The following is a 25113-nucleotide window of genomic DNA, read 5'->3' as shown; positions in this document are numbered from 1 at the left end:
TATGAAACATGGATTTGTAGGGTGAGTACTTCTGGGAGCCCAAGAGTCTACATTTGAGCTGCAACCACTGTTTACTAGACATATGACCTTGGGCAAACCAAATAGGAACTTACTGAGTACCTGTTGCATTATTGATAATGGAAAATGATGTGTGCTTCAGCTCCTTCATGAGAGTGTTGGAAGAGTCAAATCATATCAACATTTGCTTTGTAAAGCATTCTATTTCAGTGTAGATGAGTTATTTTTAATCCCAGGTACCCTTTTCCCTAACCTGCCATTCTCTTCAGCTTCTTCCCATCCCATCTTAGTGGTACTGATTCATCTCTCTCCCAGGAACTTCTGTTCTCCCCTCCTTTTCTTTTATCCATTTTAAAAAATCAGTCATTTACATTTTAGAGCAACTGAAGTGTTGTCACCTCCTGAGGGGGTTGCTGGTGTCCAAGGCAAGCCAAGAGGCATTTGTGAGAGGGCCTTCCTGAGTACTTTTGAAATCCTACTATAATTTATCTAGTGCAACCACGTGTTAGATGGGCCCTTTTCTAGAGCTACCATATTTCATCAATTTCAGGGCATCTTATTTTGTTTTGTTTTTACAATTCAACAGCTCTGAAATCAGGATGTATTGTAGTCATTGGTGTTTTCTTTTTTTAGTGGTTCATGAAATAATGGTTCCTCTCACAATCAAGGGTGTTACGTAGATGAAATACAACACTGTTCTCATAGAGATAAAATGATCATAAATAGGATTCGTTAGGGGCTAAGGAGGAAAATGAGGTAAGGCAGTGGTTGCTTTGGAATCAGGTCAAGACACAAAGAGACAGATTGTTTCATTTTCTTCCACCTTTCAACCCTCTAGCATTACCTGGATATTTGGATTCTGCCCATTTATATCAGCTTTGGAAAGATCTGGAAAGTTTGGTAGATCAAGGAGAAAGGACCTGGGGCCATCTCTTTGTAGGGAAGGGTGCCCAGCGTCTTGCCGGAATCGCTGTCTGGGGAAGGGTTGGTGTGCAGCCTGGTGGTCCAGATGCTCCCCTGGTGCTTCTTTGGAGAGAGAAAAGCTGGTTTCTGATGCAGGGTCAGTTTCCACGTGGAGGTTATTCTAAAACAAACAGACAAGCAAATGAATAAATGAATATGAGGCACATGATTTAAAAATACCAGCCTTAACAGTCCATTAAGTTCCGGAGCAAAGACAATTCCAGTGGCTGGAATTAAACCAGGATGGCATTTCCAACTCATTTTCATTCCCCCTGGTTTATTTACTCCATCTTCAAAACGCCAAATCATCAAGAAACATTTCCCAGGCTGCTACCTGGGAATTTTCTGAGGGCTAATGAGGGCTATATATTCTGAGGGCTATATATTCCATTGAAGCACATCAACACAAAAGTGCTATTTTGAAGGAGAGGAGGTGTTCATTCAGAACTGCAATCAAATTATGGTTTCTTTCTCACAGCTTCAATTAATTAACCACTCTGGCATTAGTTATAGCCCCAGTGTCCAGAGCTCATTTCGTCTGTGCAGGCCATGGAACAAAAGATCTGACCAAACTGGATAAAATACTTGAGTCAAATCATTGAATATATCCATCCATTGATCCATCCATCGATCCATCTCTCCACCCATCCACCTATGCGTTTCCCCATCCTATCCATCCATGCAACCATGTATCCATCCATCCAGTCAACAAGTGTCAACCACATGCTAGGCACAGGAGATAGGGCCATGAACAAGACATAGGCCCTATTCTTTTAATATGTACAACTACTATGACAGATCAGATCAGAGGGTGGTGACTGGTAAGAAGGAAGGAGAACATGATAGTGGCCAGGGACAACATTCGATGGGTTTCTGGAGAAAACCTCCTTGGGAAGGTGAGACTTGAACACCTGCAACAATCTGGGGAAGGAACATTCTCAAAGAGGAAACAGTAAGTAAGACAGTCCTGAGCTGGGGATGAACTTGGCCCATGTGAGAGACAGAAAGAAGGCCAATGAGGCTGGTATGGAGTGAGGGAGGGAAGATGGCATGCGATGAGGAGGAAGAGACAGGGATAGAAAAAGAAAAGTGACAAGAAGGCACTTTGAAATTTAATGTCTTTATTCTGCAAAGAAAAGTGCAAGTCTGTTGTTTCTCTCAGCTAGTAAAAAAATGTCTCTATTTTGTTGTCTTTTGGGGGAAATTTTTCTAGTGATTGAAGGGTGTAGAAGTTGTTGGACTTCTTTCCTAAACCAGCCCTTCTTCTCCTCTCATTCTCCCTGGACTTCTCACCGGAGGTTTCCTCCATCCCGTCAGGGATGGCATTTTCATGTTTACTGGTGAAGGGAGATGTAGAGATAGAATTTCACCAGCGTTTGGGTCAGTGGTTAATGCTTTTGTTATTCTTGGGCATGTTCTGGGGTTTTGGAGTGTATATTCCAGCACACTGTCTCCACACGCACTCCCTGCCCCCACCGCAGTGCCTTTGACCCAGCCAAAGGGTTACATCTGGTATCAAAACACTCCTGACTCTGAGTACCAAAGGTCAAGAATGGCCAGGGGATGGAACACATGCAGCAGATAAATATCTTCTTAGAGAGCTAACCTGAGGGAATGGATTTTTCCTGTATCTCTTTAAACAGGAATGGGTATGAGGAATAAACTTGTTGGTGCAGGGACCACCTTTGTGAATGTTCCAAGAGGCCAAGCGCAATTCTGAGACAGCCTGTCTTCTGTCTCCTTAAAACCTGCAGTTATAGAGTTACAGAGCGGGGAAGCTGGCTGCTCCTCATCATGTTTTTGCTTGCCCTCCCTTTTTGCTCAAGAAATGTGGCCAAGGGCTGTGTCTTTGTTCACCTTTCCAGCCACCTCTCTGCCATGGTTTTTGTCTCCTGGCACATCCTTGCAAAGGGAGTTGCCCTGGCATACCCAAGCATTGCTCAGTGCAATGAGGGCCAAATGTATTATGCTGAGACTGAGCCCAGCACATGGAGAGGGGGGTGGGGGAGGGGAGGGGAAGGGAGGGAAGGGGGGGAGAGAGAGAGAGAGAGACAGAAAGAGAGAGAGAGAGAGAGAAGCATGCTAAGTCTTCCCTCAATATGAGTTCTTTATCATTGTTCCCTTGCTCTTCTTCCGGGATCCCCAACCCTAAAACTTCTGCAACAGTGTTAGGGAACACAGTTGGATTCTCATGGAGAATTTCTTGCAGCGGATTTGTGAGTATAAGTCTCAGAGGGGACCAAGATTTGCTTGCCAATTGCTTCCAGAATCACTTGCGAATCCAGCCCTAACTTCGTTGTAGTCACTGGGACATAACTGCTTAACTGGGTTAAAAATGGAGCTCTCTTTCCTTTACCCTGTGATGAAGTACACTTTATACTCCTAAAACTCACATTTTAGAGGAAGAGATAGGAAAGGCTGTTTGGCATTTTGCTTAGATGGCTGAAAAACCAAGGACTGAATCTGAATGGTTTCTTGCTCTGAGTCTGGAATTTTCTTGGTAGGAGATACACCACCACAGAGTGATCCTGATTTAGCCACGAACCAAGAAACCCATTAAACATTCCATGGCTCAATGATCCTCCATGTAAAACAGTCCCATGCTGTCCCAGCAGGATGGTTAAGACAACTCAGTTGGGTTGTTGTCTACACATGAGAAAAAAAGAGAAGTTTAGAGTTAGGGCAATCGGCTGGCCAGCTCAGGCCACAAGCTCCTCTGCCGGGAATAGATTGGGGCTAGAGTATGTTTTGGCTTGAGTTCTGCACACAATTGTGGCATTTCTCCATCTTTTCCCGATCCCCCTGCCCACCCCCCAAACAAGTTCAGTGTTTGTAAAGCATTTGGAAGATTGTAAGTAATAAAGAAACACCAATCACAATCTCTGAATATCTGAATTATCCTTGTGTCTTTATCAAAACATATTTAACTGGAAACCTTGGCTCCCTGCAATGGGCAAGCTCCCAAATTTCCAGAAACTGGAAGCCCTGGGGAAGGTTGTCTTACAACACCTCCTATAAAATGAAACTCCACTCTATTCAATCAATAACAAGATTTGGGAGTGGCCATTATTTTGGAAATCTAGATTTTTGCATCTGGGGTGGGAGGCAGCAGACAGGATCTGCCAGCAGTGCAGGAGAAAGCCTTTTCTTCCTCTTGTCTTAGGAGCACACTGCACATCTTCCTTGCAGAGGCTCCACCAGAGGTCTGGGTTGATGGCCATCACTCCAACTATAACAATGAGCTCACCCACTGAGTGTCCCCTTAAGTTATTCTAGCAAAGTGAAGATTCTCAGAAAGGGTGGATCTCAAAATAAAGATGTTAAATAGTTTGTTTTACTCAGAAAAGCAAACAACTTTTTGTGAAGGTATTAGCTTGGGAAAGTCCAGGAACTGAGAAAGGAAAATGTCACCATACTTTCCAAGGTGCTGCGGGATTCATTTTGCCTAAACTCACATGACATGAAGAGGTCTGCTTAGTTTGAGAAAATATTTCTTTACCCACAATGTGTCTTTGAGCTGATCTTCAATCAGTGTTGCTGCTCCAATAGCATTGTTCTCTCTGAAACTGTAATTTAAGAGCTGGGATTACCAATAAAAAGAGGAACAGAAGAACTAATGCTATTATATGGTTCATACACATTCACTGTTCAACAGCTGAGGCAGGTGATCTATAGCGGCCAAATTATATAGCTTCTGCTTGACATTCCTCATCTTTGTGCATAGCTCCTGTCCCTCTGTTATTTTATAACGATTCTTACCTAAAATAGAAAACAAAGTAATCATAAAATGTTAACACTGATAAAATAATAAAATGGGAGCCATATATTTTGCCTCAGAGAGCAGTATTGTGGCAAATATTGCAATTTGCCTAATTCTACCTACCTATATCTATATCATCTATATCTATATCTATATCTATATCTATATCTATATCTATATCTATATGTCTATATCTGTATCTATATCTATAAATATATGGGTTTTTTCAGTATTTGTTTCAGGCGGCAATGTTCCTGGATAAAACTACATTTCCCAGCATCCGCTAGAAGTAACTGTGTGATACAGTTCTACCCAATGAGGTGTAAGTGGAAGGTGCTGGATGAGACTGCTGAGTGGGAGGCAGTCAGTTTACCATTTGCTTTTCTGTCTTCTCCTTTCTCTTGCCTAGAATGTGGACACAAGTGCTTTGAGTAAAATGAGGCTGCTGGCAGGCATGAAGTCGAAGGCTAGTCTCTAAAGGTGGCTGAATGGGCTTTCAACAATAGCCAAGTTACGAAAAGAGCCTAAATGTCCATCAACTGATGAATGGATAAAGAAGATGTGGTTTATATATACAATGGAACACTACTTGGCAATGAGAAAGAATGAGATCATGCCATTTGCAGCAATGTGGATGGAACTGGAAGGTAGTATGCTAAGTGAAATAAGTCGGTCGGAGAAGACAGATATCATATGTTTTCACTCACATGTGGAACTTGAGAAACTTAACAGAAGACCATGGTGGAAGGGAAGGGGAAAAAATAGTTATGAACAGAGAAGGAGGAAGGCAAACCACAAGAGATTCTTGGATACAGAGAACAAACTGAGGGTTGATAGGAGGTGGGGGAGAGGGGAAAGTGGGTGATGGGCATTGATGAGGGCACTCGTTGGGATGAGCACTGGGTGTTATATGTGAGCGATGAACCATAGGAATCTACCCCCCAAAACCAAGACTACACTGTATACACTGTATGCTAGGCAATTTGACAATAAATTATATTAAAAAAAATAATAAAGGTGGCTGAATGGAAAGATAGGGGAGCCTGGGTCCCTGAAGTCATGGTAGAGCCATCATACCAGTCCTGGATTGGTGGCCTCTGAACTTCTTTTACCACTACCACAAGCATTAATGTTGACATTGACAATGCTGCAGCACCGGTAACAACGTTCCCTGTTGTGACTCTAATTTTAGAGCTGTGACTACCAATGAGAAGGGAACAGCCCAGTTCAGTTAAGTGACTCGAAGTTGGGCACTCTGTTCTGTGCAACTGAACACCATCCCCAGCTGATAGAGGTACCGACAGGGCATTTAGTGAGTCATCATGGTGAACTTCACAGTGGCAGCCAGGCTACTGATACCAGCTAACTTTCCTAATAGCCTATTCCAAATCTGCCATCTGTACCCTTCTCCACACATTTATAGAATCTGCTCATTGTCTCAGCATCTATATATTAAATTTCTCAAACGTATTACTCACTGTGTAATGTAATATTTCCTTCAATTTGTCCTAAAGTCCTATCATTAAATTTTAAGGAGTTTGTCCTCAATAAAAGAAACCAGAGCTCCTTGGGCAAATGGCTGATTCCAGAGTTTGGGCCAGGAAGTATAGGTGAGTTTGGGATACTTTGATGTGGCAGAAAATGAGGAAGCTTTTAGTGGTTAATAGTGTCCTCTGTGGGGCGCCTGGGTGGCTCAGTCGGTTGATCATCTGACTTCGGCTCAGGTCATGTTGTGACTTTTCCAACAGGCCACTGCTTCCCTGGTGGCATTTTCTGGGTCATTTGGAGGCTTCTAAAGCTATGTGGTTCTAGTATCTCCTCCCTCCTCCCTGCTCTTAGCAGATGATCCTCAGTGCCCCTGGGAAAGATGAACAGAGAAGAAAAAAGTCTCTCATTGGTAGATTGGGGACAGTTTCTAAGATGCTAAGCCCAGACACTTTCTCAATTGTGTCCTTTCTTCCCAGGACATCACTGGCCCAACCACTGTTTCCAGCCACTGCCTGGCCAGAGCTGCTCATTCTGGCCATCCTTGTGACCAAGGTGGGTTGCCACAGCCACATCAAGGTCAAAGTGGTCACAATGTTTAGAGTTTCCAGCTGGACATTTGGCACAGGTAGAGGGAGAGGTTCTTTGGAGAGGATAGGGTGGTAAGCTCAAGGGGAGGCAATCAAGGTGTGGAAATGAGTGGTGGGTCCACCTTTGGAAAAAGCATGCTAAGCATCATTGTCCCAATCTGCAAATAGCCACCTGCCCTATTCTGCAAACATCCACCAAAGGCTGGTATGTGAATAAAAGGGTTTATCTGACCATTTCCAGAACCTCCAGAAGAGGCACAAACTGGTGGCTGGCTAAAAGAGTTTTAGTGCCTTATTTATTTATTATTTATTTATTTATTTTTTAAAAGGCTGTGGTAACTATTCCCAGATTAACACAACCAGGCAGACTTCTTGGAGGCAGACGGGATGGCAAATTTCTGGAGGGCAATGAACAAGTATATCTGCAATCGCGAAGCCCACACCCTCCAATTCCACGAGCTCAGGGGCACCCAATAAGTACTAGTTGATGATAATGATGGCTACGGGCCTAGTTAGATTTCATTTTAATTAGGCTCAGGCTACAGGCCTCATTACCCCTAATGGGGCTTTTATGTGGGATTCTAAAGAAAAAAAAAACAATCTAGGAATCTTCTATTGAAGATATTAAAGAAGATATTATTAGCAATGCTTTTGGTCTCATAGACTTTGAACAACAAACAACAGAGATTATAATTAATGTCACTGCAGCCTCTCTCCTTAAAACATACTAACAATATAGCTAATTAGCAATATGTCCTCATTTGGGGCTGGACATCTGCATATTATTATCGACAATGCTTGTTTCCTTTTTCCAGATTAAAGGAAGCCATGCTGCACCCAGGCATATGGCCATTCTCCTTTCACATTAAAACACTCCGTTTTTCTTCTACCCACGATAAACACACTCAGAGCTTTATCTGTGCTAGGCATCGATTTTTGTCTGGAACACTTCCACGCATCTAAAAATAAGTTCAAGAATGCCATTGGTGGTATTTCAAAGGGAAGAGCAAAATTTCCCTGTTTGGGGAGATGAAAGAATGAAAGGGCACCCTGATTATCTTTACACATGATCGGAGAGCAGGCGCTTCTAGGAAGAGAAAACCAGAATAAACAAAATGAGTTTCAGGCAGTAAAATCGGCTATCTCAGGGGGGTGCACTTGCTCGTAGGGCTCAGGAAGATAAGCACAGAGACCACTATAGCCATGGAAGCAGGGGGTGATGGAGGCTTGTCCTGTGAACTACTGGAAAGAAGTAACCAGGACCCATGGGGAGAACCCTGCACTGGTGAATATATGGAGGACAGGGCTGGCCACCCTCTGTTCTCTCTTTGTTCAGTGTGTGATGGCAATCACGCACCTTCAGCCAGCAGGAACAGAGAGAATATCAACAGCTTTATTTTACAGCAAGCAGAAAATGCCAATTCCTGGCAGAGGGGAAATGGCTAGAGATATGCTTCCATCTTTGCTGTGGAAGCTTGAAGACAACCCTGGGAACTAGTGACATGGGCACATCATGTTTCAAGAACCCAGGAGTGTTGCATCTTGGTTGGGAATGGAGGCTTCTGTTGAAAGCCTGACTAATAGCTGAGGAATCTTTTGTTACAGTGGCAGAATGTATCACAAGAATGTTTATTTTAGGGCTTGGGAATGACCCTGCTTATGATCCCAGGCGAGGCTTTAGAAGACATGAAGAATGGTCAACTGGCTGCACTTGAGCAGGGAGCTGGCTCCATGGGGAAGGGGCCACTACTGTGGGCCACCCACCCCTGTGATTCTTTCTTAATTGAAGGCTCTGGGGGCTGGCTGACAAAATGGAAGTCAACACCCCACTGGCTTGTCTCAGATACTTCTGTAAACAGCTTTGATCTTGAAAATGTGCATGTTATTGGTGATTTTTCAAGTTGTGCTTTCTCCACTGCTGGCAAAGAAAACAGAGTGGGAACTATCCAGGGCCCATTTCCTTTATGTCCTGTTAAGCTAAAGAATGAACAGAAATGAAATACAAATTTTTCTTTCAAGTCTAAGAAAACATGTAAGAAGCAAGGGGAGGAAGCCAATTTGGCCAAAAAAACAAAACAAAACAAAAAACAAAACAAAACAAAACAAAACAAAAAAAAACCTTCACCCATCATCTAAAACATCTCTGCAAATGTAGGGGATGGAGAAATTGTATTTTCCAAAACCATTCTCAGGGGGAATGGTGGACCTGCCTAGAAGGCACACTTTGGTAAGTCCCTTTTGGTGTGAGACAAACCCTCCTCAAGAGTAAGCTCAGGGGAGGTTTTTGTCTGCTGAGAGGGCTGTCTGAATCTCAAGGCTGTAAAGAACAGGCCAGTGGTGGCCACCAGGGGGCCCTTGGGCCACTTGGAACTTAGCCTCCCCTCCATGTCAAATTTTGAGCAAAATACTTAATGAGTCTGGATTACTGAGGGTTTTTCAAGTTGTGCTTTCTCCATCTGTAGTAAAGAAAGAGTGGCAACTATCCAAGACCCATCTTCCAGGACCCAATTTGAAGAAGCACCAAATTGTTAATGTACCTAAATGGCCCAACTATCTAAGCCAGCCCTTGACAAGAGAGGGCTGGTGTCAAACAGGACAAGGAGTCCCAGGAAGCTAACATCGCTGCAGGGATTCAGTGTCTCCCCACATGAAATGGGGGGAGGCTCCCAAGGCCCAGGTCAAGGCTGGTGTTCTGCTGTTGACAGAACTAAAGAGCATTGGAGGACAGAGTTCAGCGGCTGACCTGGGGGTGGGGGTGACCCTGGAGACCCTTGCCCAGTTTATTATTTTAATCACGAAGATGGACTTCTGTCAACACTCAAAGTCAAGATCCTTCCTTGAAACCTACCACAAATCTCTGCTCCAAGTACCTCTAAAATAGATTTTATTAATTAAAAAAATTTTTTTAATGTTTATTTATTTTTGAGAGACAGAGAGAGATAGAGCATGAGTGGGGGAGGAGCAGAGAGAGAGGGAGACACAGAATCTGAAGCAGGCTCCAGGCTCTGAGCTGTCAGCAATGAGCCCGATGCAGGGCTCAAACCCACAGACCGTGAGATCATGACCTGAGCTGAAGTCAGATGCTTAACCGACTGAGCCACCCAGGCAACCCCTCTAAAATAGGTTTTAAAGGAATTTAAATTTATTTAATTTAATAAATTTATAAATAATATAAATAAAATATAAGAAGTATAAATAAAATATAAAAATATAAATAAATTTATATATAAATAAATTTAATATTTAATTTATTTAAAGGAATAGGTTTTAAAGGAATTGGACCTTGGCCTGGAAATCCTGGAAAAGGGCTCATGGTATCGTGGAAGGTGCCTGGGCCAGGAGGTATAAGGCCTGGTTTTATGTCCTACCATTGTCCCTACCTAGTTTTGTAAACTTAGGCAGGTTTCTGTACCTGTTTGTCTGTGGTTTGCAAAAATGTCTACAAATACTCTAAACATCCATGCCTTGGGTAGTGGCTTCCAACACTGTCATTCTGTTTGGCCACGTGATTTACTTTGGCCAATGAATGGCCAAAGCAGAGAAAAGTACTTATGTATTGGGGCTTGTCTATTTTTGTTGTGCTTTGTAATCCCAAGACCACTGTGTGGAAGAGGCCTGGGCTAATCTGTTGGATGATGAGAGGCATGTGGAACACAGATAATTCACCCCAGACAAGTAGCCAGCCAATGACTAGCCACTCAAATGGAGACCATCCTAAGACCATCCAGCCCTAGCTGAGTCAACCCAGAGTAGAAAAGCCACTAAGACGACCCATAGAATTGTGAAAAATAATCAGTGTTTGTCAGTTTAAGCTAATGAATTCAGAGTGATTTGTTATATAGCAAAAGCTAACAGATTCAGGGCCTCAGTGATTTCTTCTGTAAAATGGGCATGGTGAAGTGGGGTGGGAACTGCAAAGAACTTCTCCATCTATCCAGTTCTGACATCCTAGCAATGGAGTCCTTGAGAGACACTTGTCCTGGAGAAAATATTTTCCAACAATGCAAAAAGAATATTATATCAAATGCTTCAAATTAAAGGTGGGAAGATTGAACAAAAAATCCAATGGTTCTAAATACATAAAAATATAACTACGATTTCAATTATTAGAACACCTTCGCCTTCTCCACCTGCTAACTCAAAGCTGGGTAAAATCTGTCGGAAAACCACCCTCTGCCTACTGCTTCCGTCAATTACATGTGCTGCTTTGTTAACAGCTCTATTGCCAGTTTTTCAAAGATTCAACTTGAGATTTAACAATTCTCCCCTTGCACTTTCATGATGCACCTGTACAGCTCCGTAGGCTGCCAGAAACTAGCAATGCCCATTTACTAGGGAACCCCTACTGACACTATAAAACAATTATAGAGCTATCATAGACCAAATGCAGCCTGAGGTGAAGAGAAAGCTGTGCACCACCAGGAGTGGCTCCCTTGCCCACCTGCCTATACAGATTGTTCTTATTTGGACTGCTGTTCTGTTCTCCAGGGAAACTGTTTGATCCCTATTTGGAAAGCTGGCAGAACATGTGATTGTGATCCCTTGGCTTAGTCTGGCTAACCCTTCTCTATAAATGGTTGGGGTGTTTGTTCTTTTCGTGGATTCACTCAACAAACACCCTCCTGGGCACGCACTTTGTGCCAGGTGCTCTGCTGCGGGTGAGACAGGTCAATAGCACATCGCTTGTTAAAGACAAATTATCCCAAACTTGGAAATAAAGGAAGAGGATGTCTGCGAGTCAATCAGTTCATTCCAGGGCACAGTGTGACAGGCCTGTAAAGATTATTTAACTCTAGGAGAAGGTAACTTTGTTTCACTTATTATTGACTATTGATGAGAGCCCAGACTAAAAGTTACACAGTAACTTGTACATTTTGATCTTGTAGAAATCCAATTTGTTTTTTGGCCTGGTAGAATATTAACTCATTAAAAATTGTCATCATAAGAAAAAAAAATTGTAACTCTGTGAGGTGATGGCTATTAACCAAACACTGTGGTGATCATTTCATAATATATACATCCATCAAATGATTGTTGTATACTTTAAACTTATACAATGCTATATGTCAACTGTATATCAATAAAACTAGCAAAAAAAGAGAGAGAGAGACAATAACTGAAAGTTTACTGTTTTATTGCCTTATAGGACATTAACCAGTTTTATTTCTAACTTACAAGTTTACATCCTCATGATTTTCTTAAGAAATGTTTTGGGTTTTTTTAATGTTATTTATTTTTGAGAGAGAGAGAGAGAGAGAGAGAGAGAAAGCAGGGGAGGGGCAGAGAAAGAGGGAAACACAGAATCTGAAGCAGGCTCCAGGCTCTGAGCTGTCAGCACAGAGTCTGACGTGGGGCTTGAATCTACAAACCATGAGATCATGACCTGAGCCGAAGTCGTACGCTAAACCGACAGAGCCACCCAGGTGCCCCTTAAGTAATGTTTTAAATATGTGTTGCTCAAATCCTCTGTTCTGGCATTAACATCTTAGTTCTCTCATTAATTAGTTAATGTTAACAGTAGGTCATGTGCCAGATCGGGTGGGCACCCTCATTACTTTCAACCATTTTATTACCTCCCTGTACCCATACCGTTTCCTACTCTGACCCTAGAGAAACAAAGCAACCCCCAGCGTTGTTCTCCGCAAAGATAATTCTCCCGCTAGAAATCATTCAGTTCGTTAAGGTTCAAGAAAAGAGAACAACAGGTTTTCAGAGGCTGTCTTTCTGCGAGTGGTCATCAAGTGAGGGTTTGCAGCCAAGAACATGCTTATAGGTTTACTACTCTCCCCAGCATAAACACCATGGTATTAGGATGTATTGGTTTGATTCTGGGCAGGAAATGGATGGCACTGAGGTCCTAGATGAGCAAGGAAAGCTTAATAAAGGAACAATTAACACATGTCTGAGCAAAGAGGCTGGAAACCACTGAAGACACTGCAGTGCCCAGGGCCACTAAAGCCAGGGAAATCTTATTCCCCCAGGCCTGAAGAGACAAGGAAAGAGGGAGGTCTCCATTGCCAAAAGTGAGAGAGAGAGTTGTGTGTGGGGGGACATACGGGGCTTACTCAATATTGCAACTTCCCTCTCCTCTTCCTCTCACCTGCTGCCTGAGAGCAAGGGAGGCTGTCGAAGTAATACACACAGATCAAGCACCCAAGAGATAAGCTAGGATGGAGAAGGGCAAAGGTTGGGTCTAGACAGAGAAACAGAAGATATAGGGCACATAGCTCATGTCTGGGAAAACCACATGAGCACTCGTGCCAGGCACTGGATATTAAATCTAATCTTTACAACGTCCATTTGACGTAGCCATGAGTACCCCTATTCCATGGATGGGAAAGTGGAGTCAGAGAAGCCCCTAGCTAGTAAGTAGGCTCCACAGCCCTGTTCCTCCCGCTGTGCCCCATGGTCCTAACTTCTCCCCTGGACTAAGAGGGTACTTACTCTTTAGAGTAAGAGGGTCTGCAGCCCCTTGAAGCCCCGTCCTCCCCCAACTGCAGCTCCTGCCCAGGGGTAATGAGGGGTAGCTGTTCCAAGAGGACTGGCTTGCAAACACTGCCCTGAAGCACACTGTTGATTTATTCTTCCACTCTTTTCCCCCATTTTGTTTGGTGGGGAAGTCCTGGACCCATTTTCTTAGGAAGACTCATTCTAGTCCAATGAATGCTTCTTGACTTGTGCAGTCTGACTGTATACATTAATATACATATAATATATATTTATAAATATATTTATATTTATAATAGCATTTTATTATTTATTATATTATAATTATAATATATTATAAATTATAAAATTAGTATTATTAAATTATTATTATTTATTATAAATTATAAAATTATTAAAATTATAATATTTATTATTTATTATATTTTATATAATATAATATATATTTACCTACATATTATATATAATTTGTGTTTATAAATATATTTTACATATTATTTATATAGTGTATATTTATATGCGATATATATTTATAAACATATTTATAAATATATATCGCATATAAATATAGTCACACTGTACAAGTTGAGAAAGATTGGGCTAGTATGAGTTTTCCTAGGAAAATGAATCTAGGACTCCCCTCTGCTAAAAAAAAGTATATACTTAAATATATATATTTATAAATGTAAATTCTACCTATCTATTGAGAGAGGAGATGAAATAAGAATGAATGGCACATAGTACTTCATTCAAGCATTGTGACCGCTATTCAGGGGACCAGATGAGGCAAAGAACAGACAAAACAGGTCACAAAGAGCCAGTCCTCAAACATGTGTTGCTTTCGATATTAGCATTTGGTGCCATCACATTCATCCTCACGCCTGCTAAATTTGGGGTGAGCTTTGGAAGTGGCAGCGGCCCAAATGGCCAGACATCCACAGTAAAATGTTTAAGTAAGATGCCTGCATAAAATAGTCACAGAATGAAACCCTATAGAGCAATGAGCAAACTACAACCACACCCAAGAACATCGAAGAATCTCACAAACATGATAGTGAACAAAGCAAGCAGATACCAAAGAACATAAAGCATATGATTCTATTTATACAAAGTTTAAAAGCCAGCAAAACTAACAGTGCTGTTAGAAGTTAGGACAGTGGTGTCCGGGGCATGCTAGTGACCTGCAGGGAGTTCTTGACTGGGCTCTGGGGCACTGACCATGCTCTTTTCCTGGTCTGGGAGCTGGTCACACAGTGCATTCACTTTGTGAAAATTGATTGAGCTGTGTGTTTATGATCTGTGCTCCCTTTGGTATGCATGTTACTTAGATGAGAACTTACCCAACTACCAAAAACACAAGAGAAAACAGAAAAGGAATCCTAGAGAAATGGCAATTGGCAAGATCACAGATATTACTTAAAGATGCCAAGCTTCTCTACTACTGCTATTTTCTGAACAATAAAGGGCAGAGGGAAACACACCTTTGAAAAAAGAGGGGCTCCACCTGTAGAATGGGGAGCATCTCTGTGGTAAACACACATCTTTTTTATTATTCCCTTTTCTCATTAGTCTTTCTAGTACTCACGGGTATATTGTTAACCTTTGATATTGAACGTTTCCCTGCCCCCTCAGGCTCAGCTCCTATCTTCCCTAGTTGTAACCACACCTCCGTCTCCACCACCTTTTCAGAAATGCCTTCTCTGTACTAGCCTTGTCCCAACACTCATCGTGCATCAACTCAGTGCCTCCCCAAGTTCCCCACTGGGTGGGTACAATTACATCATCTCCACCATACAGATGACAATGCTGAATTGAGAATGTTATGAAAGTCACTCAGCTCATAAAGAGTCTAGCTGGGGCTGACTGTGACTGTGAATCCGGCTGATGGGCAGGGGCTGTAGGTGTTAATGCTGGACAGTGGAGACAAGAGATGGCAGCCTGTGTTGGCCAAAGCCACCGGGAAGAATGTTAACCACCCCAGTGTAAAGGGAAGGATCAGGACAGAGAGAGAGAACCAACCTAGATGACCAATGGGCAGCCCTTCCAAAGATGCCTACCCTTCAGGACAGAGGGAGTGGTCAGTGCTTTAGTCTTTTGAATTTTAAAGCCATTTTCATCTCCACGATCCCCTATTAAGACATAGCTAGTCCTGAGAATAGTCACAACAGACCTGTCTGGCAAGAGCAGGGCACAAAGTGGGGATCCGGCTCCTCATGTTGATGGAACATGATCCCGGAGATCTTTGGGAGGAGGTGGCACATGGAGAGAGTTTCTGGGCTGGGGCCCAGAATGCAGGATTCCCGACTCCCAGCCTGATGTTCTTCCTACCGAATTGTGTGCTTCACAACTGGGTGCTAAATACCCTCTAAATAAATAGATGGAAGGACAGATGGGTGAATGAATGAATAGGATTTCAAAGCTCCAGAGGCATAGGCACAGCTGAATCACCCTGCCTCCCTGATGTTAGGATCCTGGGATGTGGGGAGATGAACAGAGGCTCTGGCAGAGGTGGGGAAAGTCCTCCCTGCCTCAGTTTCTGGCCTGGTCTCCACTGGTGAGGTGACCCCAATTTCTGTCCAACAAGACATGGCACCCGCCTCCCAGTGATGTCATGAGTAGTGCCCGGCTTTACTCCACCCAGAGAGAGAATGTAGAGACAGCATTGGAGGCTCCAATGCAGACAGCCACCTGTGTGTGACTCATTCACCATTCAACACTGAGTAAGTGCACCAAGCAGAAGCCTTGGTGGGGCAACATGGGGCAGCAGGCACTTGGGAAGCAAGGACAGAAGGGAGACTCTGAAGGAGATGAGGGGTAGGAGCCCAGGTATTTTGTTCTCTTACATTCAGTTTAGATTCTAAACATTTTCTGAATCTACTTGCTTCTCTTCAGTGTCAAATAAGAATCCAAATATATTCTATATGTATGTCTACATACATATTTCTTTACATATACACATTTATAAGTGTGGATACATAAGTGTATACATGTGTTCACCAAGCTCATGGAAAGTGTTAATAAGCTGAAGTATCACCTGAACCTACTTGTTCTCAAAGTGTGGCCGCCAGTCCAGCAGCATCAGCATCACCTGTTAACTTGAAAAATCCTGACTCTCAGGCCCTGTCCTGCAGAATCAGTCTCTGGGGTGGGGCCTGGCAGCTTGTGTTTTAACCAGACCTTCCAGGAAGTCGGAGGCAGGCTAACATCTGAGATCCTTGGCTTTACCCAGGAGAATATGAGGAACAGGTGGCTGAGTAGTAGCTAAGGAGCTATTATTCTGAGGGTCACTTTAGCAAAGGGAAAGATTTTCAGGAAATGAAGGGCTCTCAAATGGTAAACTGAGGGAAATGTAACCAGGTAAATAGCAAATGAGCCCCAAGGCATCCAGTCCAGCACGGGGAGACCCTCTGAGCAGTCACCCACTCCTCAGGGACTCCCCCCTTCCCCGCAATGAGGACACCAAGGGCAGAGCTCCTCAACTCTTGGGTCCCTGGGTGAAGGAAGGTGCCGCTGAGTCAGGTGACATTAGGAACTAGGTGAAAAGGTAGAACCTCAAAGATGGAGGCTATACTATAAGACTTGGCTCGCTTCCCACTTATCCCCAGCATCAATGTCTTCTAGCCTCGTCCTGCTCATTTAGGTAGCTAGTGTCCCAAATGGAACAGCAACGGGTTTCTAACTGACATCCCCTTCACAGTGTATCTGTCTCCGAATAAGCCACTCTGGGCCATGGGGAGGGACAGGCTTGGGCCCTGACTGGCTACGGGATAAACTTTCCTAGCTCAGAGGGCTGGCAAATTAAACAAGGCCCATGAGGAGGGCCTCAGGAAGGCCAGAGAGAAATTATCCATCAGTATATGAGAGACAAGGGAAGAAAGAAGGCAGGAGACAGAGGAGACAATTGGACCAAGAGTTTCCTTCAGGCACCCCAAATGCCAAGTGCCTATTACCATGGTTTGGAGATGGCTCCTCTTCAAGCCTGAGAGCTCCCTACAAACCCATCACAAGGAAAAACCCCAAAGTGTCCGCCATCAAAGCTGCAGCTTTCCAGGAGATGAAAGAATGACACAGGTATGAAGTTGGAGAAGCAATATCAATCTGTTCCCAGCATATCTACAGACCTTACCATCAGAACCAAATGTGCCCCATTCCACAGGGAAACACCCCTGAGGAGGAGTCCTTCAACAGCTCCCCTTCACACTTGCTCCTTAACCTTCCAGGGAGGCCTTCTGGGAACAGAAGCCTGATGGATGAGTCCAACCTGAGACAACCCACACAGGCCCTGACTGGATAGGGCTCATGTAGCAACCAGAGCTCCACTCTCCTCCAGCAAATTTATACCTCATTCTGTGAAAATGACATTTATTTGCTTCAGCTCAAACTCCCCCATTCACTCCCCAAGTCTGCAGATGGAAAGACTGGCTTGGAGTTAAAGAAAAATCCATTTTTAACCAAATGCTGGGTAGTCAGCCACTGAGAGGTCCAAATGCTCACCTTCCCCAGTGGTCTAGAGAAAGGCACAGAGTTTGCAGAAACTTCTCCAACAAGGTACATGACACAAACTTACAAATGTCTTTCAACATACTGACTTTTGAAAGCAGGCTCTATAAGGTCAGAATGTAGTTTGTTACAAGTGGATCTGCTCATTCCCTGACCAAAGGAAGTAAGTTTCTTGCCTTTCCAAAGACAAAAAAAAAAGCATTTCATGATCCCTCCCTCCCACACACCACTTCTGGTTCTCTCCCCTCCCTCCCTGGCCAGGATCTCAGGCCTGGATCCCAACTAATAGAAGATCACGTTCCCCGGAATTCTGCCCTCCCCAAGGGAATTTCTCCCATCCCAGGTCTTTAACAAAGATTCCACGATGCATGTTTGATCTCTTCACGCTCCATTTTCATTAGTCCTTCACACTCGCCATCACTTGGAAAAATACAAACAGCATGGTTCAGTTTTAAGGTTAAGAACTGACAGTCTCCATAAACATTTTTACAATGGAAGCTGACTTATCTACTGCCAGGATTTGGTGTCTGTAGGAGGGGGTGAGGTGGGATGAAGGCAAGGAGTGAGTAGTAGAAGCCTTCAGCGTCAGAATGAGAGAACAAGTACTGGGCATTAAGTACAGGTGAAAGACGCCCCTGTGGCATTGCTGGCAAAGAACTGGATTGACCCATCTCTGGATAATTAAGGCATCGCAGGGAGAGACAGGGAAACCTGAGATGCAGCATACCCCAGGTATGCATTCCTGACTTATGGAAAATACAAAGTGATCAGTAGTCCTAAGCTGGAAGGTTGCATGTCATGAATATTAAAAGTGACCTAGGAAGAGGTTATAAAATCATCTCATTCTCAGGAAGAGACAGTGGGTAAATTGGATGCATAGTAGACCCAGAACTTAACCCACACTCCACCCTAAATCACCTCAAATATTTAAGAGCTGAACTTATCTGGGATTCATTTTGAATGGTGTGTGGGCAGATGAGCTTCAGGACCTTTATTCATTTACTCAACATGTAATTACTGAGAGGCAATTACTCTATTCCAAGGACTGGGAATGTGATGGTGAGAAGACATACCATTCTTGCCTTCATGGAGTTTCTAGTTTCTACTAGGGGTTCCCATGTTTTGCTGTGCCTCCTGATGCCCAGGTCACACCCCAAACCATTTAAATCAGGGTGTTTGGAATAGGACACGGATATTTTTCAAAGATCTCTAGGGGATTCCATTGTGCTGCTAAGTTTGGGAATCACTTAGGATTCTTTTTTTTTTTTTTTTTTTTTTCTCAAGTTAGTTAACATACAGTGTAGTCTTGGCTTTGGGAATAGAACCCAGTGATTCATCTCTTACATATGACACCCAGTGCTCATCCCCAAAAGTGCCCTTCTTAATGCCCACCACCCATTTAACCTCCCCCAACTCCCCCACACTTAGGTTCTTGACTGCGTTGCACTGATTTGTCCCATCAATGAGCACCAAAGCTTGCCAATCACTTACCCTAGCAGCTCTTGCTCTGCCTTCTGAAGCTCCATGTGTCCACAAGGACTTCATCCTAATGTCTTCAGGACAAATGCAAAATTCTATGTAGCTCCCAAAGGAGTTCCCTAACTACAAGTACTAGCCACATTCTTAAACGCTGGTAGGAGTACCTCCTTATTCCAAACCCTAAATCGCAACACATTAGCCAGCACCTAATCTGATAATGGTATAAAATATTTGAGACCCAAGCCATCCCAGAAACTCTAAGCCTCCTGCTGCCATAGCTACAAGGTTATTTCATGGCATAAATCCTGGAAGCAGACTCCCAGGGGGTTTAAATCACCCGAAGTCTTTGTTAAGATAGAAAAAGAGAACTTGCTTGATAAGCCCTCTCCCTCTGTTCTCTCTGAGCTTTTATATCCCGTGTTCCCCTTCAAGCAATCAATGGAAAGCCATTATAGATTTTCTTGGACCCACTCCTGGATTTTCATCAATTTAGAAAGGAAACATTACATTAAGTCTTTTTCTGGAAGGCCCCAGGAATTTTCAAAAAATGAGAATAAAAGAAAAGAGAGAGAAAAAGGAGTTTGCTTTGAAGTTGCAATGAACGTGCCAGAGGAAACAAAACAAAACAAACAAACAAAAAAACCCAAAACCAAAACGATGGATCCTGAGAAAAATGTTGCAGAAGAAGGACTTCCCCTGCTTCCCATTGTGCGTTCTTAAGGCTGAAGTGGTCCCCACTCAAACGGCCAGCGCCTGCCAGTTGGCCAGCCCAGCAACATTCCACTATAGAGATTAAAACCAACTTTATGATTGTGGTGCAAATAATAAAGAGCCTGGCAGGGTTTCCTTCCAAAATGAAAGCTCATTTATTTTCCGAGGTGTATAATTTGGTTGTAAATGTTTCCTTTGGGCCAAAACATCCCAGATTGGGTTCTTGCCTGGAACACATCACTGCTTTGCTGGAGAAGAATGGCCTCCGTGTGGTCCTGCCGCATCCATCCACTCAGCATGGAGGGGTTCAAGTTGGCCTGCTCTTCTTCCCATCTGGAGGCAGCAGCCAGTCTGCTGGGCAGAACCAGACATGAGGAGGCAGGAGGCGCTGGGCCTGGACTGGCTGCACCAGCTCCCAAGCCCTGGTCCACCTATGAAACGGGCAGGCTCAACACTCACCCTCACTCATACCTGTTATGGTAACTCTTGATGGTGGGGAGAGTGGAAGATCATTAGAAGCCCCGTCCCCTGTAAGACCTGGCTTTTCTTCTAGGTCTTTGTGTCCTTATTTTGTTTATCTTTTCAAAAATCATCCTAAAAAAATCCACCCAGCAATGACTAATATTTGGATAAAGGCAAAGTCAGATTCTTTCCAGGGCTCATGGGCTGACCACATGTACTTAGGGCCAGAATTTGGACCGTGGTGTGTAGTCAATCTCACCCAAGTATAAACAGCTCTCTCTCCTATATAAGCAGCTTCAGAAATAGCAGCCCTTTCTACCAATTTCATGTTTATAAACTCTCTTCCTTATATCATATACTTTCACCCTATCTTCCACTTGTACCTTCATGGTAAATTCAAAGCCAGAGCTATGCTTTGTGGATAAATATATATTTATTGCACTTTTTCCCCCTCCTAAACAGCTGGTAACACAGAACAGGGAAACATCTTGTGGGATCAGAGGAATGGCATCAAAGTCATCCCTTCAGGATATCTGAAGTTGTTACTCTAACACTGGGATCAGCGCACAGAAAGGGGAGAGAGGTGAGCTGAAAGGAGAAACAAAATTAGTGCAGTTCACTGTAGGGAACATGAGAGGAACACTGGTAGAAATTAGTGTTATGGGACCTGGCTCAAGGGGTGAAGTTCAATGGTCTCACGTACTATGAAGTCACCTGCTGGGAAATGATGAAGCGTGCTTTGGCTAAACCTAAGACCCTTCTGAGATTGACCTCAAAGCAGTATGTCAGGCACAATGTTACATAAAATAAAGTTGCTTTCTACAGAGTGTAGACACCTCACTGCTAAGATGAATGGCCCACCAGCTTGTCAAAATTATATCAAATTTTCCAGCTGATCATGGCTTCTCTGAGTCAGTTCCCCCACCAGCTATGGGCAGTTCCCCCTCAGCTTTTTGGATAATCACCTGCTGCTGGACGTTAGACTGCTAATTCAAGTGGAGAAACAAGAAATGTTCTTAAAGTAGAACCAAGGAATTAAATGCTAGAGAATAAAGGTTTCTGACAATTCACGCACAAAGAAATTACTAATATGAATAGGGCACCATAGCCTTAGTCTCAAGTAGCGAATTCCTTCAACACTTTTTGCTGCTGCCATCAACTACATGGCCCACCTGAAACTTGGAAATTCAGGTTCATACAGTATTTGGAAACCACAATACTGATGCAGGATGAAGAAGTCATAGAGGAAATTCTGACTTTCATCAGTATCAGACCCACCAAAGCAAAGGATTCAGACAATGCCTGTTGCATGAAAGTCATTTCTGCACTGTGGTTAGAGAGTTTTATTCTAGGACACACACATTATACTGAGATAAAAGAGAAACCAAGATCTGACTTTTTGAAAAACCATAATTCTTTCCTACTTCACTACCTTATGTCAATACATCTGAGCCTCTGGGGCTGTAAGTCACTTCCTGTCATGGTCAAGTTACATCTCCTTTATGAAGCTTTCAATATTTTTCACAGTTCCCAGGTGCAAACATGACTTGGCTGAAAGTCATTTTGAATTCAGAATATTGCCTACAGAGGTCTGGATAGTGGGTTTTGAGAAATAATTACCCTTCATGCCTGAGTCTCTCTTTTAAGTTGCTCCTCCTCCTCCTCCACACACACACACACACACACACACACACACACACACACACACACATCGCATATACCACTTTTCCCGACAGAAATGCCTGTGGTTCCAGCCAAGGCATCTGGCAAAAGTCTCTCGGGTCACTGGAACCCTCTTGACCTGTGCAAACTACAAGTTGCATGATAACTTACTTCATCACATAGTCAGAAGTGAATCAGGGGACAGCAACACACACACACACACACACACACACACACACACACACATCGCATATACCACTTTTCCCGACAGAAATGCCTGTGGTTCCAGCCAAGGCATCTGGCAAAAGTCTCTCGGGTCACTGGAACCCTCTTGACCTGTGCAAACTACAAGTTGCATGATAACTTACTTCATCACATAGTCAGAAGTGAATCAGGGGACAGCAACACACACACACACACACACACACACACACATACACAGTGACATTTAAAAGCACAGTGTTTCCTGATGCTGCTTTTTGGGGTAAGTTGGAAAGGTTAATTCATGGAGGAACAAGAAATTGCAGATTCAGGGCCCCCTCCTACTCCTGATGGTCTTTTATTTATTTATTTAAAAAATCTCTGTTCTACTTCCTCCTTTGCCCTGGGATGGTTAAAAAAACTCAAAAGAATAAAACATTTATTACAATCCAGGGGTTGTTGAGTGACTGTGAATCATCTCACTAAAAAAATCAGGTCAAGCTAAGTAGTTTTACATTTAAAAGAAAAAAATCAGATCTGAATGGAGAAGCCCGAATTAGTCATTTCCTTCTTATAGGTCAGGGCATTGGAACTTGGGAACTTAATTGGGGCTCTGCCATTGTCATCAAGTAGGTCAATTTTCTGGGTGTCAGTTTCCTCATCTATGAAATGAAAATAAAAACACCCACTTTGTCTTCCCAAATACAGTGAAGGAATTTCGGAAAGCACATACTAATGGACAGAGCAAATTTCATTGAACATGTGCTATATGCAGGGGCTACACCATGTGCCCTGGGGGTATAAAAGAGAAGCAAGCTACTATGTCTGCTCTTAAGACCCTTACCCTGTTTTGGCAGGCAGAGGTGGGGGAGTAGAGATGTTTCACACCCTCAGATAATTATATATAAGGAAGAATGCAATCGTCACTTAATGAATGTACAATGTTATAAGGTTACAATGTTATAAGGGTTCAGAAATGGCCTGTTTCCACCTTGACAGTTCATAGAAAAACTGTTGTGGCTTGTCCAGAATTTTCACAGCTGGAAAGAGGGAGGAAGGTAGTATTCGCCGTGGGAATGGTCTGAGCAGAGAGGCAAAAGAGCATGGGGAGGGCACAAGGACAAATAAGCATCCAATTTGGCTGCAAATACAGCCTATAAAGCAAAGAGTGAGAAAAGTTGATTAATTCCAGATATGCAGTTCCTCAATACCTGGTCTGAGGTGAGGAACAGGAGAAAGCATTGGAGGTTCTTAAGCTATGGAGCACAACAATTTTTAAGAAAATTAACGGGAGTATTACATTTTGAATAGGCAAGAGAAATCAGAATGAAAAATAAGGAGATCGTGAGAAGGATCCAGTTCGCCACACGAGACAGTGAAGGGGAATTATCCACTGGGACAAATGGGAATGGGCAGGGACCCAGATACATGTGGAGCGGAGTGTGGAAGGCAGCTTCTGAAGGGCCCTCAGTGGTCCCATCTACTGGAATTCACACTTCTGTGCAATCTTCCATTCCTTTGAGGGTAGGATGGAAGACGTAACTTAGCTTCTAACAAATAGGATATGACAAAAGTGATGGGACTTCACTGAGATTAGGTTACAAAAGACCATGGGTTTTGTCTTGCTCACAATGTCTTTCTGGCTTTACTCACTGTTTGCTCTGATTAAACGAGCTGCCGTATTTGAGATCCTCTGTGGGGAGGCCCCTGGCATGGAGCTTTGGGCGCCCTCTGCTCACAGCCCATGAGAAACTGAATCTTGCCAATAAGCAAGTCAGTAAACCTGGAAGCCAGTCCTCCTCCAGCCATGTCTTGAGATGACTGTTGTCCTGTCTGATAAACTTGATTGTGACCCTGCATCAGAGGTGCCCAGCTAAACTGTGCCTGAGTTTCCAACCCACTGAAAATCTGAGATAATAAATGTCTTTTTTAAGCTGCTAAATTTTGTAATAAGAGATAACTAATACAGGGAGGAAGATACTTAACTGGCGTGGAGATAGTGGGGGACAAATGCTCTTTGAGATTAAAATCCCAGCCTCATGGTCCAAAGTGGTACACAGTCTCTTTTCTAGGCTTTGTGGATTTTAGAAACTTTTCATAAAAAGAAACCTCTCCACCACCCCCTTTTTTTCACTGGTTCCTAGAGCTGATGAAGGAAACATGACTTGATTTTCAATTTCAAGCAACTCAGGGGGGCATTCCAATAGAAAAACCAGCAGGAAATTAATGCCATACATACTAGGCAAGGCAGATGCTTCTAAATCTGACATTTAGGTGAAACACACCTTTCCTTTTGCCCTCTTTTGCTTTTGCATTGGCAGTTTGGTTTTAGGAGCCTGGTAAGGGTAATGTATTCTCTCAATATAAAATGCATCACCCCACCAATGCATTTGTGGCACCAAAATACTTGAATGATAGTTAACAAAAAAACTTGGCCAAGGGATTTTTAAGAAATTATATTCTCTCTTCATTTGTGTTTGAATTACAGCAGTATGTAGCAAAGCTAATATCATGCCTGTGAACTATGGAATAAACTTTCATGTTAAACTTCTTATTTTTTTTTAATTTTTTTAATGTTTATTTTATTTTTGAGACAGAGAGAGACAGAGCATGAGTTGGGGAGGGGCAGAGAGAGAGGGAGACACAGAATCTGAAGCAGGCTCCAGGCTCTAAGCTGTCAGCACAGAGCCCGACGCGGGGCTCGAACTCACAGACCGTGAGATCATGACCTGAGCTGAAGTCAGAAGCTCAATTGACTGAGCCACCCAGGTGCCCCTGTTAAACCTTTTAAATATGTTTTTACATGGAATGCGATTACTTGTAATTAAATTCCTT

At 43.2% G+C, this 25113-nt stretch overlaps 1 protein-coding gene across 3 annotated transcripts in view; it reads right to left on the bottom strand.

The window, feature by feature from the left end:
* Nucleotides 1-25113, bottom strand: part of ISM1 (isthmin 1) — a 74848-nt gene that overhangs the window by 26320 nt on the left and 23415 nt on the right. For 2 of the 3 annotated variants that reach the window (XM_019462505.2, XM_019462504.2), the window contains exon 2: nt 863-1102. In XM_019462505.2, the coding sequence (XP_019318050.2) occupies nt 863-1102 (240 nt within the window). Of the gene's footprint in view, nt 1-862; nt 1103-20180; nt 20305-25113 lie in introns of all 3 variants that reach the window. The other variant, XM_053890439.1, reaches the window with a different exon arrangement.

Source organism: Panthera pardus, unplaced genomic scaffold (genome assembly GCF_024362965.1).
Source record: "Panthera pardus isolate Hobbes unplaced genomic scaffold, ASM2436296v1 HiC_scaffold_25, whole genome shotgun sequence".
Taxonomy (NCBI): Eukaryota; Metazoa; Chordata; class Mammalia; order Carnivora; family Felidae; genus Panthera; species Panthera pardus.
This window is presented reverse-complemented; position numbering and strand designations above follow the sequence as displayed.